This window comes from Tricharina praecox, assembly GCF_024521635.1.
Source record: "Tricharina praecox strain CBS 144465 chromosome Unknown BZA05scaffold_16, whole genome shotgun sequence".
Lineage (NCBI taxonomy): Eukaryota > Fungi > Ascomycota > Pezizomycetes > Pezizales > Pyronemataceae > Tricharina > Tricharina praecox.
In genome coordinates, this window is record NW_026250418.1 from 558,109 (window position 1) to 572,255 (window position 14,147).

At 53.8% G+C, this 14,147-nt stretch overlaps 5 protein-coding genes across 5 annotated transcripts; 3 read left to right on the forward strand and 2 right to left on the reverse strand.

Moving 5' to 3' along the window:
* Positions 1-1,016: 1,016 nt before the first annotated feature.
* Positions 1,017-3,327, reverse strand: BZA05DRAFT_375022 (uncharacterized protein). The gene is made up of 4 exons (XM_051481776.1): positions 2,707-3,327; positions 2,644-2,656; positions 2,273-2,593; positions 1,017-2,192 (listed from the first exon to the last, which is right to left on the reverse strand). Exons 1-4 carry the CDS (start codon positions 3,194-3,196, stop codon positions 1,400-1,402), a joined length of 1,617 nt encoding a protein of 538 aa, XP_051338473.1. The 5' UTR covers positions 3,197-3,327; the 3' UTR covers positions 1,017-1,399.
* A 290-nt stretch (positions 3,328-3,617) lies between these two features.
* Positions 3,618-6,251, forward strand: BZA05DRAFT_401658 (uncharacterized protein). The gene is made up of 3 exons (XM_051484011.1): positions 3,618-4,133; positions 4,190-4,251; positions 4,313-6,251. The coding sequence occupies exons 1-3, from the start codon at positions 3,721-3,723 to the stop codon at positions 6,238-6,240; spliced, it is 2,403 nt and encodes an 800-aa protein (XP_051338474.1). The 5' UTR covers positions 3,618-3,720; the 3' UTR covers positions 6,241-6,251.
* A 688-nt stretch (positions 6,252-6,939) lies between these two features.
* BZA05DRAFT_401660 (uncharacterized protein) lies at positions 6,940-9,954 on the forward strand. Its single transcript, XM_051484012.1, has 3 exons — positions 6,940-7,552; positions 7,615-9,591; positions 9,660-9,954. Exons 1-3 carry the CDS (start codon positions 7,159-7,161, stop codon positions 9,668-9,670), a joined length of 2,382 nt encoding a protein of 793 aa, XP_051338475.1. The 5' UTR covers positions 6,940-7,158; the 3' UTR covers positions 9,671-9,954.
* A 166-nt stretch (positions 9,955-10,120) lies between these two features.
* On the forward strand, positions 10,121-11,919 carry BZA05DRAFT_401664 (uncharacterized protein). The gene is made up of 4 exons (XM_051484013.1): positions 10,121-10,275; positions 10,334-10,488; positions 10,544-11,500; positions 11,558-11,919. Exons 1-4 carry the CDS (start codon positions 10,273-10,275, stop codon positions 11,568-11,570), a joined length of 1,128 nt encoding a protein of 375 aa, XP_051338476.1. The 5' UTR covers positions 10,121-10,272; the 3' UTR covers positions 11,571-11,919.
* A 1,195-nt stretch (positions 11,920-13,114) lies between these two features.
* BZA05DRAFT_445987 (eukaryotic translation initiation factor 3 subunit G-domain-containing protein) lies at positions 13,115-14,077 on the reverse strand (the record flags this gene model as incomplete). The annotated part of the gene is made up of 2 exons (XM_051487042.1): positions 13,115-13,994; positions 14,067-14,077. The coding sequence occupies 2 exons, from the start codon at positions 14,075-14,077 to the stop codon at positions 13,115-13,117; spliced, it is 891 nt and encodes a 296-aa protein (XP_051338477.1).
* Positions 14,078-14,147: the final 70 nt, after the last annotated feature.

Sequence of the window (14,147 nt, forward strand, 5' to 3'; positions counted from 1 at the left end):
TCATAGTTACCGGCCAGTCCATCTCTATCACATCGACTGCCTGCGGTAGGTAATATCCACCGGCAGAAGTCATAAATGCGCAGCAGATCACATATATTTATGGCCCGAGTCCGTCCGTGCCATTTCGGTTGTTTCGGTCGTTTCGCTCTGTGCTGCCCGAGAAACAAATTAAGTAGCTAAGACTGAATGCCTGAACTGAACTGGAGGCAATGTCCTGGGTGTGTGCAACATTACCCAAGAGCGCGGTAAATACTCCACCAATGATCGAACTCAGCACTATGTGTGCTATTGCTATGAGGTAGTACACAGCTCGAGTCTGTGACTCTGTGTCAGCCTCTAGGTTTATGATTTATTACAAATTCTGTATCACGGCCGAACCAGGAATCCAACAGCCGGTTCAGTTCACGCATGATCACTCGGCCGTAACCAGATTTGTAACGACCAATATCGTGAAAGCCATGAAATTCCACCGCCATAGACCAGATGGCGTATGTGAATAGTTAGCAATCAACGTCAAGCCCCGCAGTGAAATTCTGAACCTGAAATTCTGAACCTGAACCCCCCGCCACGCCAAACCAAACCATTACCCACCCGCTATCTCCAGCCCACACCACACAGACGACACAGACGAGACGACCGACTACCCAGCGCCCGCCGCCTCCACCGCCTCGTCCAGCAGGGCTTCACACTCCTCGAGCTGCGCCTCAAGCAGGTGCATCCAGAGGCCCCAACCCCCATCCCCATTCTTCCCCCCTCCTCCTCCGGCTTTGGACCACTCCTCCACCCACGTCCCCACCCCGCCCACCTCTCGCTGCAACGCGGCGAGCACCGCCTCGAAGCGGTTATAATGCAGCCTGAGCACACGCGTCGGCAGCTGCGGGTAGGCGTGTAGCAGCTGCGTCGAGAACTGGAGGATCGCGCGGCGCAAAGTCGTCGTGCGCGATAGCAGGCGGGTTAGGTATTTGCTTGTTGGTGATGGTGGGGGTTTGTGGGGATATGGATAGGGGGGACGGGGTGGGGGACGGGGTGGTTTACGCATATTTACGGGGAGAGGCGGGGGAGACGGGGTGGTTTACGCATATTTACGGGGAGAGGCGGGGGAGACGGGGAGACGGGGGAGACGAAGGTGAAGGCGGGAGTATGAACGTGTGCTGATGTGCTGGGAGTGGGGTCATCTCGAAGGTGGAACGTGGAACTGGAACTGGAACGCGGAACTTGGAAGTTGGAAGTTGGGCGTGGTCACGGGACGGACGGCTTGGTGACAGGTTTCATGTCATCGAGGTTACTGAATCGCGAGTGATATTCCATCAATCATAAGGCATCCAAAACGTCCACTGTCGTCTATAACAAGTATGCATCTAAATCCAGTTCCATCTACATCATCTTCCCATGGTATCACTCAAGCCTCGCCCCTGCCCCTCGCCGTCTCCCGCCCCCGTCCATCCTCATCGATAGCATAGAACGAAACTCCACACTCCCTCCTTCTCCCGACGATATACCACACACCGGCACCCCACGTCATCAACACACCCACCCAGCTCCACGTCGGCAGCCTGAACCCCATGAGCAGCACTGTCTGGAGCGCGCTTCTCGGGTACGTCGTGACCACCATAGTGAGCGGGGTGCTAGCACGCACCAGCAAGAACCCGGTAACGAACGTAGCCCACGCAGCCGCGCCGGCGCCCAGCATCATCAGCCAGAAGAAAGCGACATCAAGGATGTAGCAATTCCTGCTGATGTCGCGGAGCTCGCCGGAAATGAGCGCGCACGGAAGGAGGAACATGATGCTGAGGAGGTTGGTGTAGTGTAGGAGTTTCCAGGCTGAGCGGGTGGCGTCTTTGCCGTCGCCGGACATGACGACGCTGCTGTGATCGGTCAAGGAATTGTCGACCGTGAAGGGGTGCGGGGAGTCGTTGGGTGCGTGACGGTCGGAAAAGGCCTTGTACGTCGACGAGAGGAGGATGGGATATAGCGCTACGAAGAAGGTGGAGAATACGCCGGCAATGAAGCCTTCGATTGCGAAGCGCGTTCCTGGGCGTAGGGAAACAACGGCGAGGGAGAGAACCATGGTTATGCAAGAGGAGAGTGTGGTCACCGAGAGCGATTGGGACCGGTGAAAGAAATGCGTCAGGATAAGGGTCCATAGAAGCGAGGAAACGCGGGAGATTTGGTAGATCTGGACTTGGGTGTATCTGCACACGTGTCAGCTTGAGCATTCCGGCGCCAGTTGTAGAGGCGGAGGTGGGAAAACCGCGGAGATGGGGAAACCAACGCAAAGGACAGGTTGCTGAGCATGATCTTCAGACTGTATACTATCGCGAGCGGCAGCACTAAACAAACCTCCTGCCACTTGATCGAAAAGATTCCATCAGTAGTCTGAGCGCGGAGCTTTCCGGCGAATTCCCGTAATCCACCACTGCCGTCGGAAGCCCGTCTTTTCCCTTTTGACGGCTTCGGCCTCGGAGCCACGATGCATCCGAGTCCGAGGGAATACAACGAGCGGGAGAACGAGCGAGTGATCGAGGCGGACGCGCAGAGGAAGAATTGAGTGAACAGGAGCTCGACGAGTGTTGTAGTTATCGGATATCCGAACCTGCAACCAGATTAGGTCCGTGAACTGAAACATGCAACAGAGAGCCGTACTTGTAAACACCGGCTGGCAAAGATTAGCGATGCTTCGTCAAAATATTTGGGTATGCCACCTACTCCACAGTATGAATCTGTTCATGATTAACAGCAACAGAGACGTCACCCCGTACAACGCGATCAGAAGGCTGGTGTAGACCATCCAGCCCCTTTGAGTGTTCCAAAACCATCGCCCAAGCTTCCCTCCCCGAAACCACGAGAGGAATCCTTGCTCTGGCGGCCCTTCGCCTATACGCCAGCTTCCGAGCACTCCATCATCGTCGTACGCGGAGCCTGGAGAGGACGGGTACGGACTGCGCGTGTCTACGGATAGTAATGGAAGCGATGTCTGGCTTGCACCTTCCCACGGTGGTGATACCGATCTACTTCGCGATTTCGACTGAGAACGTGAGTGCCGTGGGCCACCGTTATCTTCCGAATCAGAGTCTATGAGAAGGTTCGGCGTCGGGAGTGGAGAAGGCGAAGGCGAGTTTCCGCGGGACGAGTGTGCCGAGGCTAGGAGTTCGTGGGGCTTCCGGAAACTTATGTTCCCGAAGGGAGAGCGATACATTATCCTACTCTTGAGGTTTTTGTTGAGGAAAAGGGTATGGGGGGAGGCAAAACGGTGATGTAACTGGGTAAGGTGTACTCTTGCTGTGGATGCGACACACTCACACGATCTCTCAAGTCCACAGGTCCAGCTGTCCCTGAATTTCGGTAACGTGGAACCCGTATGCAGTGACGTGACTAATGTCTTGGCATTACCTAGCGTGGCAGTAGCTTCGAGCGGGTCAGAGCCGCAACGCGTCTTCCCGGACACGCGTCTAAAATACTGCCCCACCACTCCTTCCCCACGGCATCACAACTCACAACTCGCCTCCCTCCTTCCCCCACTACACATCACCACTTCTCATTCGTTACACCTCTCGCCCCCTCCTTCCCCACTACAGATCACCACCTTCCCCACTACATTCGTTACATCTCTCTCCCCTCCTTCCCCCACTACACATCACCACACCTCTTAATATTCCCTTACATCTAATCAACCCTCATTCCATACCCCTCCTATACCTACATTTATTCTTCTAATCAATAATGGACAGAGACAGCTTTAATTCAAAGCCGCCTACCATCGGACGTGAGAGCGACGGTTCGTTTCCTGGAAACCACGGTGGCGTCCCCCGTTCTCAGTCGAATATCCCCAACCCCCAGGGCTTTCCTTATTCTGGTTTAGCCACCTCTGGGAATGGTGGTCCTTCGAATTTGCAGAAATCGTCCGACGCACCCCTCAACAGCCTCGACCGGTTGTCCCCCAAATCAAGACTCACGAGCTCCTCCCTCGTTTTGGAAGACGGCAACAGCAGCAGTAGTGGACCGTCACAGCCTTCCAGGGCCCCTCTTCCTCATGCCAATCCGGTCGAACATGCGTTTACCTCTCTGGGGAATGAAAAATTTGACCTTCCTTTTACGACACCCGAAGTTGTTCTTAACAAGACGCAGGTTTCTTCGTGAGTAACACCAGTCAAATTGAAGTCTGTATGAGCTGTCCGCTAATTCATTATAGCTCGGTGGAGAAAATCGAGAGAATCTTGACTTGTTTGAAGACGTATCTTACGATCGCAGACTGTAAGCCACTTAGACATGCGATGATTGGCATATCAGCAGCCGACTGACGAGCGTGATGCAGATCATACTTTCGCTTCCTACGACCTTGCCGATGCGCTCCGTGACTATGCCGGGGAGGTCAATAATCGCAAATCGCCTGACGCATTGGAGAGAAAGCTCCGCGAAATTGAGGCAAATGACGGCAAGCATTTGCATCGTTCCAAGTGCATATCGGATGCTTCTCACTTCTGGGAGAACAACGCATTCATGAATGATAGGCTTCGCCTCCTGGTCATGCGCCAGTTCTTTGGCCTCAACATCTCTGCTTTCACTTCCTTTGACCTGCAAGCAAAGGGAGAAATGAAAGGAGATATGAAAGCAGAAAAGGACAGCAAGGACAATGGAGAGTCAAATCCTGTTGTCGTGGACGACTTGCCAGGTGTGAGACACGACAATAGCGCCGTTCCGCAGAATCGGGGAGGGATGGCTGACAGCCGATTACGGGAAGGACTTGGGAAATGTCCGTTTCCTCTTTCGTCCCTCCCTGCCAGCGGCTTTCCATCGCCGGATCCGATAACCTATACGAAAACAGTGGCTATCATCAAGGAAGCACTCAGTGCTGCGAACAGTGACGAGAGGGGCAGTCCGTTCGACGAAGAGAAGAATCAACGCCGTATCGACAGAAGCTTCCGCAATTTTGAGGAGGAGTTTCTGATGGGATTCGTCGTACGCTCTTCTCTCGAAGGTTACGAGCACCTCATGAATGCTTTCCTGAGCAACAAAGAGAAGGATCTTTTGGACCCAATGAGCTCCAATCCCAAGAGCAGCCCACCTCAGGGTAGCAGAGAGGATCACCGCCCGGACCATGGCCACAGCTCTCAAGGCAATGGGAACAATATGGAGGACACCCGCCGAGGTACCAACCGCAGCCCTCCACAAGAGAGGAAAAAATATGCCGGCTCCGGTACTAATCGCAACCTACCTCAAGGGCGTGATGTGCCCCACCGGGATCGGCTGCCTACTTTGGAGAAGCCGACCGACGCGGATGAGATACTGGCAGACCTGATTGGACGAGTTAACAATGTTAAGAGACAGCATGGGTGTTCCGAGTTTGTGCCTTTCCCGGCCTCTATCATGTCGCTCATGAAGTCCAGTGGCCCTTCGGGTCCAACACAGGGCTACTCTCAGTCCCAGGGTTTGTCCCAATTGCCCACGAGTACTGATCCGACCTCGGGTCCATCACAGGTCTACTCTAAGTCCCAGGGGTTGTCTCGATTGCCCAAGAGTACTGATCCGACCTCGACTGAAGAGACCCCCAAGACTAAGAAGCGCTCTTACGAGCAGCTCCCACAGAGTGAATTTGGGAAGCAATGGATAAAGAGCCGGACTGTTTCGATTGTGGATGATACATATCCTAGGAACGTTCCTAACAATGAGGGAGTTTCGACCACTGGAAAAGAGATCGGCGTCAATGGGAACGTGGCTGTTGGGGTTCTACCGATTGATAAGATGGACAAGACTGCCGTTGACAAGATGGACAAGACTGCCGTTGATAAGATGGACAAGACCGCTTTTGAGAAAGTAATGCCGCTCGTTCAGCCTGGCCAGATGCCTTCCGAGTTGACGAAACTCATGGGTCGAATCGCCGGACTGGGAGCTACCTGCCATGAAGCGCCTTCTCTGCATAAGTGGCTGGGCTCGTTGCCAAATGAAATGACCGAGCAGGAGGTTCCTTGGCTAACCACCCGCAAGAAAAACATCCAGAAAGACAACCAGACTGTCGAGAACTCTCCGTTCAACAAGAAGCTGACGAAGGAAGGCTCCATCATGGGTAACTTCCGCACTGGCATCAAGACCGACTCCGCTGGTACTATTCTCGATGAGACTCACGGATACCCTCGCATGACGGGCAAGATCCCTGGGTCTACTCTCAAGAGGACTGGAAAGTTCTGTGTTGGTGATGGAACTGACTACTGGGTCGCCCCTAACATGAAAAAGTATCAGAAATGATAGTATAAGAGATAATAGTAAACTTAGTTGCTGTTGCGAATGATGGCTTTTACAATGTGATTTCGTGATGGCTTGAGGTGCAGAGTGAAATGAACAGTGTTCCCCATATATATAGTCCAGACGGACTGAACGGGATCAGTCCAGTCCCGTCCGTTCCTTTTCGAGGACCGGATAAAAGTAGTCCGTCCCGTTCGCCAATTTGCTGGACGGGATTGGACTGCACTCCGGTAGTGCAAAAATGCCCCTCTTTTCAGCACTTCCCCGACAAAATACGACACTATTTCCCACTATCGTGTGTTGAATTTCGTCCAGTACCAGCAACGCCGCGGTGTCATCTTCATCTAGTGAGCGTACTACACTCACACTTGCCTCAGCCACTACAACCACCGATAATACGCCGCGGAGCTTTCTCTCTTGTGATTTATGTCGCCCTGTACCTGTCTTGGCAGTCGACTGTAGTCAACTGCAGTCCGTCCCGTCCGGGGTCATGTGCACAGGTATTTTGGCAGCGAAAATGTGGTGATTCGAGCTCGATTGAACAACCTCAAGCCACCATAGGCTTCTCCCTCCTATGTACAATACATAGTTTTGGGGCTTTTATGGTGAAATTCTCATCGTTTCTAGTAGGTAGGCGGTCCATGCAATTTCACACGACATATACAGATGGGGTTTAGCGTACCAGATTCTGAAGTGGCAGACCAGGAAGTTTGTAGAGTCCGCGCCAGGTATCACCCTGCTTCAGCTCCTGACATCGAGCCTGAGCTTCGCTTCTTTCTCTGACAACAGACGACACTCGGACTCGCTTTCCGCTCTACTCTCACTACAACTACTGCCACTATCACCACCACTGCACACCCCTACTCCTTTTGCTCCTGCTCGTGGAATCGTCAGCTCGTATATTCTCCCTCTGGAACGACGATGACGGTTCCCTCTAGCAACAGCAACAGGAGCAGTAGTGCTGGTATGCACACACTGGTGGCCGGGCTCACGCTATCTTCGCCCTCACCGACGACTCCAGCCGCCACACAAACCTCGTTCACCGCCGCTCCGACGAGCATCTTCAACAACCCGGGGCACGGGATCTTCTCCACGTCGTCTAGTCCCCGCACGAGCAGCACCCCGAACAAGTTCGCCGGGCGCCGGTTAAGCTACGCCGTGGACGCCGGTGGTCGCGGGAATGACTCGGCGGTGAAGGAGGTCGACGACCCGACCAGTACCCTGTCTGCTGACAGAAGCCATGCCAATACCCCCAGCCGTACGTTGGCTGTAGCTTCCCCACAGAACATATACGGACGATGTGGCAGTTACAGAGGTCCCCCTCTCCCGGTTCCCAGCCCCCCCGGTGGAAAAGCTAACATCGGCGGCACGGCACAGGCTCCGATTCGCTTGAGGATTTTCTGTATAATAGAGGGTTTCTACAGGGGGCGTGCAGCGACGTAACGATCATCGCATTCGGGACACAATACCGACTCCACCGTCTGATCCTCGACCGGTCCTCCTTCTTTTCGTCGTGCTTCAACGGTGGACCCTGGGCCGAGGCCGATTCCTCCGAAATCACGCTGTCACCCGAGGCGACGGATCCGAATATTGAGAAACATGCATTTGAGCTGGCGCTTGCGAGGCTATATGGACATGTGGACAAGGCGGAAGAGGATAAACATGCGATGCCGCTGCTGGCGACCGCGAGTTATCTGCGGTTGCAGGATTTGGCGGAATCGTGTGTGGCATCGTTGTTGAGGAGTCTGAAGACAAGCAATATCGCAGATATTATTCGGTTCGTCACGAACAGCTATTACGGCCCGCTCACGGATCGTCTGTTGGATAGTGCGAAGGCTTTGTTGTATCGAGATGGGTGGGAGATGCAGCTCTCCGAGTGGGACGGGATCAGCGGCGAAATTGCGGCCGAGATCGTCGGTTACGAGGGATTCTATGTTCCCACAGAGTACCATCGGTATTGCTTCGTCAAGGGACTTACGGACTGCAGGATAAAGGCCGCATACTTGGCTGATGGGTCTCCAGTCGATGGCTCTTTCCTAAAGATCCCAGAGAACCCCGACAACGATTACTTGTCAGCGGACATGGCAAGACACCACGACCTCGATGACGGCGTATCTTCACTTGGGGATGACGAAATAGACGCTGATATCCAGCCTTTACGTGACTTACTGGAAACCGGAATCTACTACATCCACATGTCCTTCGAAGAACTCCAAAAGATTGCAGAGGATGTTGATATACTCGGCCGACCATTTGTCAGCGAGGCCACTATAAGGGACGCTCTTTGGCAACAGACAATCCTGCGTCAGAAAGTTCTGAATGCACAGAACGATAGCCCTGAGTTGGGTATCTCGAAGACTGAATATGTGCAATTGAGTGCACCGGTAAAGGGCGGAAAGAGTCCTAATACCCTAGAGGGGAAATCAACAAACACTGTTGGCCTCCTCACGCCCTGTACTTCCTCATCACAGCTGGATCTTTTCACGACGGGCCGTGGGCAGAAGCCGAAAAGGAAGTACTTCATCCCTACCGAGGACTCCTCCACCACGGTAATCGGGGATTACCCCGAGCAGACACCCCACGTCAGCGTTTCGGGACGGGGACAGCCTCGTGGTGGCGCTTCGGGAAACAATAATAGCAGTAACAACGACACTACAGCCGTCTCCACTTCCGCGGTCGCAAACCCAGACTCTGGCTCCAAAGAGTCCGGTAACGGCGACGAAATCCGATACAGCGACTTCCCACCATTCCGCTTTTCCGCCGAATTTAAGAATATCCGCTGCTTGAAGGAGCGCAAACGTGTCTACTCAAAAACGGTCTTCTATGCTGGCAGTTGCTGGAACATCTACATACAGTCGGTCAAGGGCGCTCGGGGCACGCAACTAGGAGTCTACCTGCATCGTGCTAAGGATCGGGAAGGCAGCGGCGCATCCTCAGCCGGAAACCGTGAAAACGACCAGCTCATCGGCATGATCGGCTCTCTAAACCAGAACCAGAAATCGGAAGCGGAGGAAGGCGATACTACACTCCACGATGGCGACACTACAGGCACACTCTCGTCCCGTCCAGGCGCCAACACTTCCGCCAGTCGCGCCACTCCCCCGCCGTCAACAGAGGTCTCTGTTGCGGCTTTAGGCCACTACGTCGACTCTCGCCCGATCATCCAAACGTACTTTAAGATCTTCTCACCAAGCAGGAAGGGAAAGATGTTGAGTATCTTCTCAAGTCGGCCCGATAGTTTCAATTTCTCGCAGAGTTGGGGGTGGAAGTCAAGTAGTCTCATACTGGACGAGGGCATGCTGGGCGGTGAAGGGAATGAGAAGGATTCTCGATTGAGGTTTATGGTTGTGCTTGGTTAGTACCCTGTCCTCCATTCTCCCCGTAAATATCCCACAAGATTCGCTGACTAGTGAGTGACACAGGTAATGTTTAGGTGTTTCGCGGAAGGGAGGGGCTTTACTGTTTTTTATAGCGAGTGTGGGTGTGTGAGGGAGTTGCATTTGCTTTTCTGCATACATTACCTGTATGGTACTTTACATACTTCTTTCTATTTCTACTTTAATTGTGGATCTGGCGGGATGAGGAGGATTACATGGTGTTTTCGTTTTCTTTACAGTTGGATGGGAGGAGGAGTGATTTATTGGCATAGTGGTGGTGTTGGTGATGGTGGTGGTGTTGGTGATGGACTGAAGCATTGAATACACGTAATTTGCATTACCTTTCATTGGTCTATTATGAGTCCTGGCAGTGCAGAGACCTCAGACAAGATGTTGCTGATGAGTATAATTCTGGATGGATATAAATAACAAAATCGGTAATTAATATGACCATGGATAAGGTTGACCGTTGGACCGTCCGACCGTGGTTGGCATCTCAAGGCTGGGCAGTGGGCAGGCCCCAGGGATCAAGCCACCCCGCACCCAAAGCCTAGGTAGTTCCCCCACTTCCAGCAACAGCTTGAGGTCACGCTTCCTCACTGCATCAACTTCGTCATCCCATCCGCCTGGCAACCTCACAACATCAGCGCTGCCCACAATGGTTTCGCCTCCCCCCTTCTCCCCGCCTTCGCCCTCCCAAGCTGAAATGAAACCTATAGAAAAAACCCTACACTTCAACTACAGTTCTAATCGAGCGCCTCACCTCGGAAGAATACTCCGAAAATGACTACAGCGGGCTCCCAGAGCTTATCGAATCAATAAAGCTTCAAGACAGCGGCCCCACCGAAGCCTCACGCGCGATCCGCAAAAAACTGTCCCTCTCTCCATCCCGCCCTCGCCCTCCGCCCATCCGCACTGACACGCAACAGGAAATACGGCAACATCCACCGGCAACTCCGCGCGCTCACTCTCCTTGACGCTCTGATCTCCAACGCGGGAGCGCGGTTCCAGCGCACATTCGCTGACGAACCCCTCCTCGAACGGCTGCGCCTCGCCGCAACAGAATCCACTACCGATCCTGATGTGAAAGCCAAGCTCAAGGAGCTGTTTATCCAGTGGAACAGGGAGTACAAGGATACATCCGGGCTCCAGGGCATAGCGAACCTGCACAAGCAGTTCCCGAGGAAACAGCGACAGCCGACCACGGTTACGAAGCCCCCGCCGCCTCCACCGGCGCCGAGCTCACCCCCGCCCCCAAGGAGGGGGAGTCCCGAGGGTGGGAGTAGTGGCGGGGGAGGAGGTATAGGAACTGGCTGGAGAAGCTCCCATAAGAAGTCCGCCTCCAAATCGAAATCCAAGCCCGCACCAGCGTTCAACCTGGAGAAAGAGAAGCCACTGTTAAACCAGGCGCTCGCGAATTCCACAATCGCGAGCACAAACCTGAAGAACGCCCTGAAGCTGATCAACCGCGAGAAGGAGCGGCCCAGCGAACAACGGGAGATCGTCACGCACTTGGAGGCGTGCAAGAACCTGCGGCAGGGCGTGTTGCGGTACATCCAACACGTCGAGAGCGACCAGTGGCTGGGAAGTCTGATCAACGCGCATGAGGAGCTCACGATTGCGATCGAAATGTTTGAGATCTGGGATAAGCCGATTGATCAAGATAGCGATAGCGAGGATGATTGGAATAAGGATGATGATGACGACGTGGCGGAGAGGATGGGGGCGCTCAAGGTTACGGGAAATACGAGTCCACCCATGCCACCGCGTCCAACACAACTGCCGAAAGGCAAAGATCCGGTCCCCGTCGAGGATGATGATGAGGAGGACCCAGACGATCCGTTCGGAAATCAGTATGAAGTCGTTGAAGATGATGGCACGAAATGGTACCTGCACCCCTGCCCTACCTACCTATGCGACACCTGCTTATTGATTGGAAATAGGAGAGTAGTGTGAACGGACTGGGGGGAGTGCGTTAGATGTTTGGAATGAGGTTTCGTTGTTCGCGTGTGTTGATTTCCTTGTTTTGTTGCTTGTTTGAGGTGGGGCTGTTTGGTAAAGCGTTTGAAGCGGTGTTTTTGCGGTAACGATGTGCTTTTGAGGCAGAGAGGTGGCCACAGTTAGATGGCGGGCATCGTACATGGTCTGGTGCCCACAATATATGTGTCGAAGACAAAAGACCGTTCGACTGCTTCATATCGGATGGCCATCGAGTCCTTTCCGACCCTTGGTGTATGGACGGGTTATCTCCTTTAATCACGTACATAAGATCCCCGAAGAAACGCTTCGACAACGAAGTTGGTCGTTGATACTTCGAATCACACTCCATGATCAACGGCTTTTTATAGATCACGCCGGTGGCCCAGAATCCCAGACCCCATACAAATACGTGGGGCGCAGGATTGAACTCGCCTCGGTGTTCCTTTCTTCAGGGTTTCCATCCTTCTGCTTACTAGAGTACATACGGGCCGACGTATGGTGGTGCGGGGTTTAAGGTGATCAAGAAGCGCGGCGGTCGTCGTTCTATACCGCCACCACTACAACAAGTCACATGGCGTATTCTGCGCTTCTGATACGTAGAGACCCAAGGTAAGGTAAACCGGCAGGGTGAAAGCTCTAGGCTGTAATGACTCTTCACCAGGCGCAATTATCGTACTTGTCACTACATAGGGGTTACTGGACGGCGGAGTTGGCAGCTGGCTACGGTATTAATGCTTCTTGTTGGCTAGCTATCATCCTGAAGTTTGAACGTCGTAATTAATTCCGCCATTCCGTTGCTGCTGCTATGGACGCGTGATATCTCCGTATGTATCTATCCTGCTTGAATACCCTGTATGAAAGTGCTCTAGATAGGTATATCCTCAGAGAGGCAAATAACTCCGAGCCCGAAGACAACCTGGACATCACGAACACCACATATGTAGTAAAGTTAGAGAATCGTCTTGGAGCCGGCCGCATACACATATGATGCCGAGATTCGTCCAGTCGAATTTGCATCCAATGAGCAAGTTAGTGACGGGATACCTATATCGAAGGTGTGCTAAGCCATCTAGTGGAATTAATGGGATTATAGGTATCGTGAGTTTGAGAAGCCCTGCTGTTGAATGGGAATGGAGAGGACAGGAGGAGGGAGGGGTTAGTTAACTGGAACCCCGCGAACAAACAGCACAATAGCGAGTTTGGCGAACCGTCGGACATTATGGCAGCAACCTCATTAGTGGGGACCACCTTACCTGACCTGGCCACAAACAGCTATCGCGACTCGACAGCCAGTTAGCGAGCAATAGTCAAGCTCCCTCCCCTTCTCTCTCCCCCTCCCGCGCGCAGAGATTAATAGCTGAAAAGACGTCTATCTACCATTTCCCATTGCCAAACCAGACCTATGAACAAAAAGAACAAAAGAGCAAAGGAAACCCCTCATTTTCCCGACCCGCGCGAGGCTGAAAGTACAAGAACGTAAGTTTTTGTTTTTGATATCAAAAAACGCCCACGAGCGTGATTTACTGCTTCGGCTTCTGCGCAAACTCTACCCTCAGAACCAAATGGTCGTAGCCGTGACCATCCATCTTGGCGCAGGCCCTCTCCGCATCCCCACGGTCGGCATACGATACGAACGCAAAGCCCTTGGCCCGACCCGTCTCCCTGTCCTTCGCCAAGAACACTCTGGTGACCCTTCCGAAGCGCTCGAACATGTCGCGGAGGTCGTCCTCCTCGGCGAACTCGGAGACGTTGGTGACACGGAGGGTAGCGTCGTCCCTGTCGCGGTCACGACCACCACCGAAGCCAGATCCACCCGGACCACCCATAGACTCTCCACTGCCACGTCCTTTGCCACGCAGATGGGGCGCGATGTAGGCACTGCCAGCCTTCTGCTCGAAGTCCGCACCGGTATCCGCACGGTCGGCTCCAGTGTCCGCCGCAGCGTCGTCCATCGGCGGCAGAGTGTCCTTGAACGGACACCTGGCGGTGAAATGGTCACCCTTGCAGATACGACAAGCAACCTTCTTGTCGCGCAGCTGCTCGCGGAGGGTATTCTCCGAGGGGTCCTCCTCCTTCGAATTCGCCTTCCAGTTGGCAGACGGACGGAAGACGATGTTCTCACCGACCGAAGTGGTGGAAAGATCCGGTCCGGGTGGGTGTCCCTTCTCGTCGCCGAACTTGGCCCATTCCTTGCGTTCGGCCACGCGCGGGTTGACGTGCTCCTTAACGACGGTGGTGCGGATCTTGCGAGTCGTCTTGATCTTCTTGCCGGCGTCGTTGAGACGGTACGTGATTACCGACTTGGTGCCGTCCGGGTTGGCGACGATCTGCTGGGGAGGGAGGGCGGTGGCATCGTCGAATTCTTCGTCATCGGCCCAGTTGGCGCGGGGAGGGTTGCTGCTGTGGCGGGGCTTTGCGTTAGCGGGATCGCCCACAGGCTTAGAGCCACCGAGGCAGCGGGAGCTTGCTTACTCGATAGCCATGATTGCAAGGGAAGGCGGGGCGAAGAGATGGATAGTATGTGGCGCTATTCTTCTTTGTCGTCGTTCGTGG

Excerpts from the sequence above, each read along its gene's own strand:
- BZA05DRAFT_401660 (XM_051484012.1), top strand. The coding sequence starts at position 7,159 with ATGACGGTTCCCTCTAGCAACAGCAACAGGAGCAGTAGTGCTGGTATG. Across the intron at positions 7,553-7,614 it reads ACGATGTGGCAGTTACAGAG|GCTCCGATTCGCTTGAGGAT; the intron begins GTCCCCCTCTCC and ends GGCACGGCACAG.
- BZA05DRAFT_401664 (XM_051484013.1), top strand. Across the intron at positions 10,489-10,543 it reads CGCGCGATCCGCAAAAAACT|GAAATACGGCAACATCCACC; the intron begins GTCCCTCTCTCC and ends GACACGCAACAG.
- BZA05DRAFT_401658 (XM_051484011.1), top strand. The coding sequence starts at position 3,721 with ATGGACAGAGACAGCTTTAATTCAAAGCCGCCTACCATCGGACGTGAG. Across the intron at positions 4,134-4,189 it reads AACAAGACGCAGGTTTCTTC|CTCGGTGGAGAAAATCGAGA; the intron begins GTGAGTAACACC and ends AATTCATTATAG. Across the intron at positions 4,252-4,312 it reads GTATCTTACGATCGCAGACT|ATCATACTTTCGCTTCCTAC; the intron begins GTAAGCCACTTA and ends AGCGTGATGCAG.
- BZA05DRAFT_375022 (XM_051481776.1), bottom strand. The coding sequence starts at position 3,196 with ATGTATCGCTCTCCCTTCGGGAACATAAGTTTCCGGAAGCCCCACGAA. Across the intron at positions 2,193-2,272 it reads CTCAGCAACCTGTCCTTTGC|ATACACCCAAGTCCAGATCT; the intron begins GTTGGTTTCCCC and ends ACACGTGTGCAG.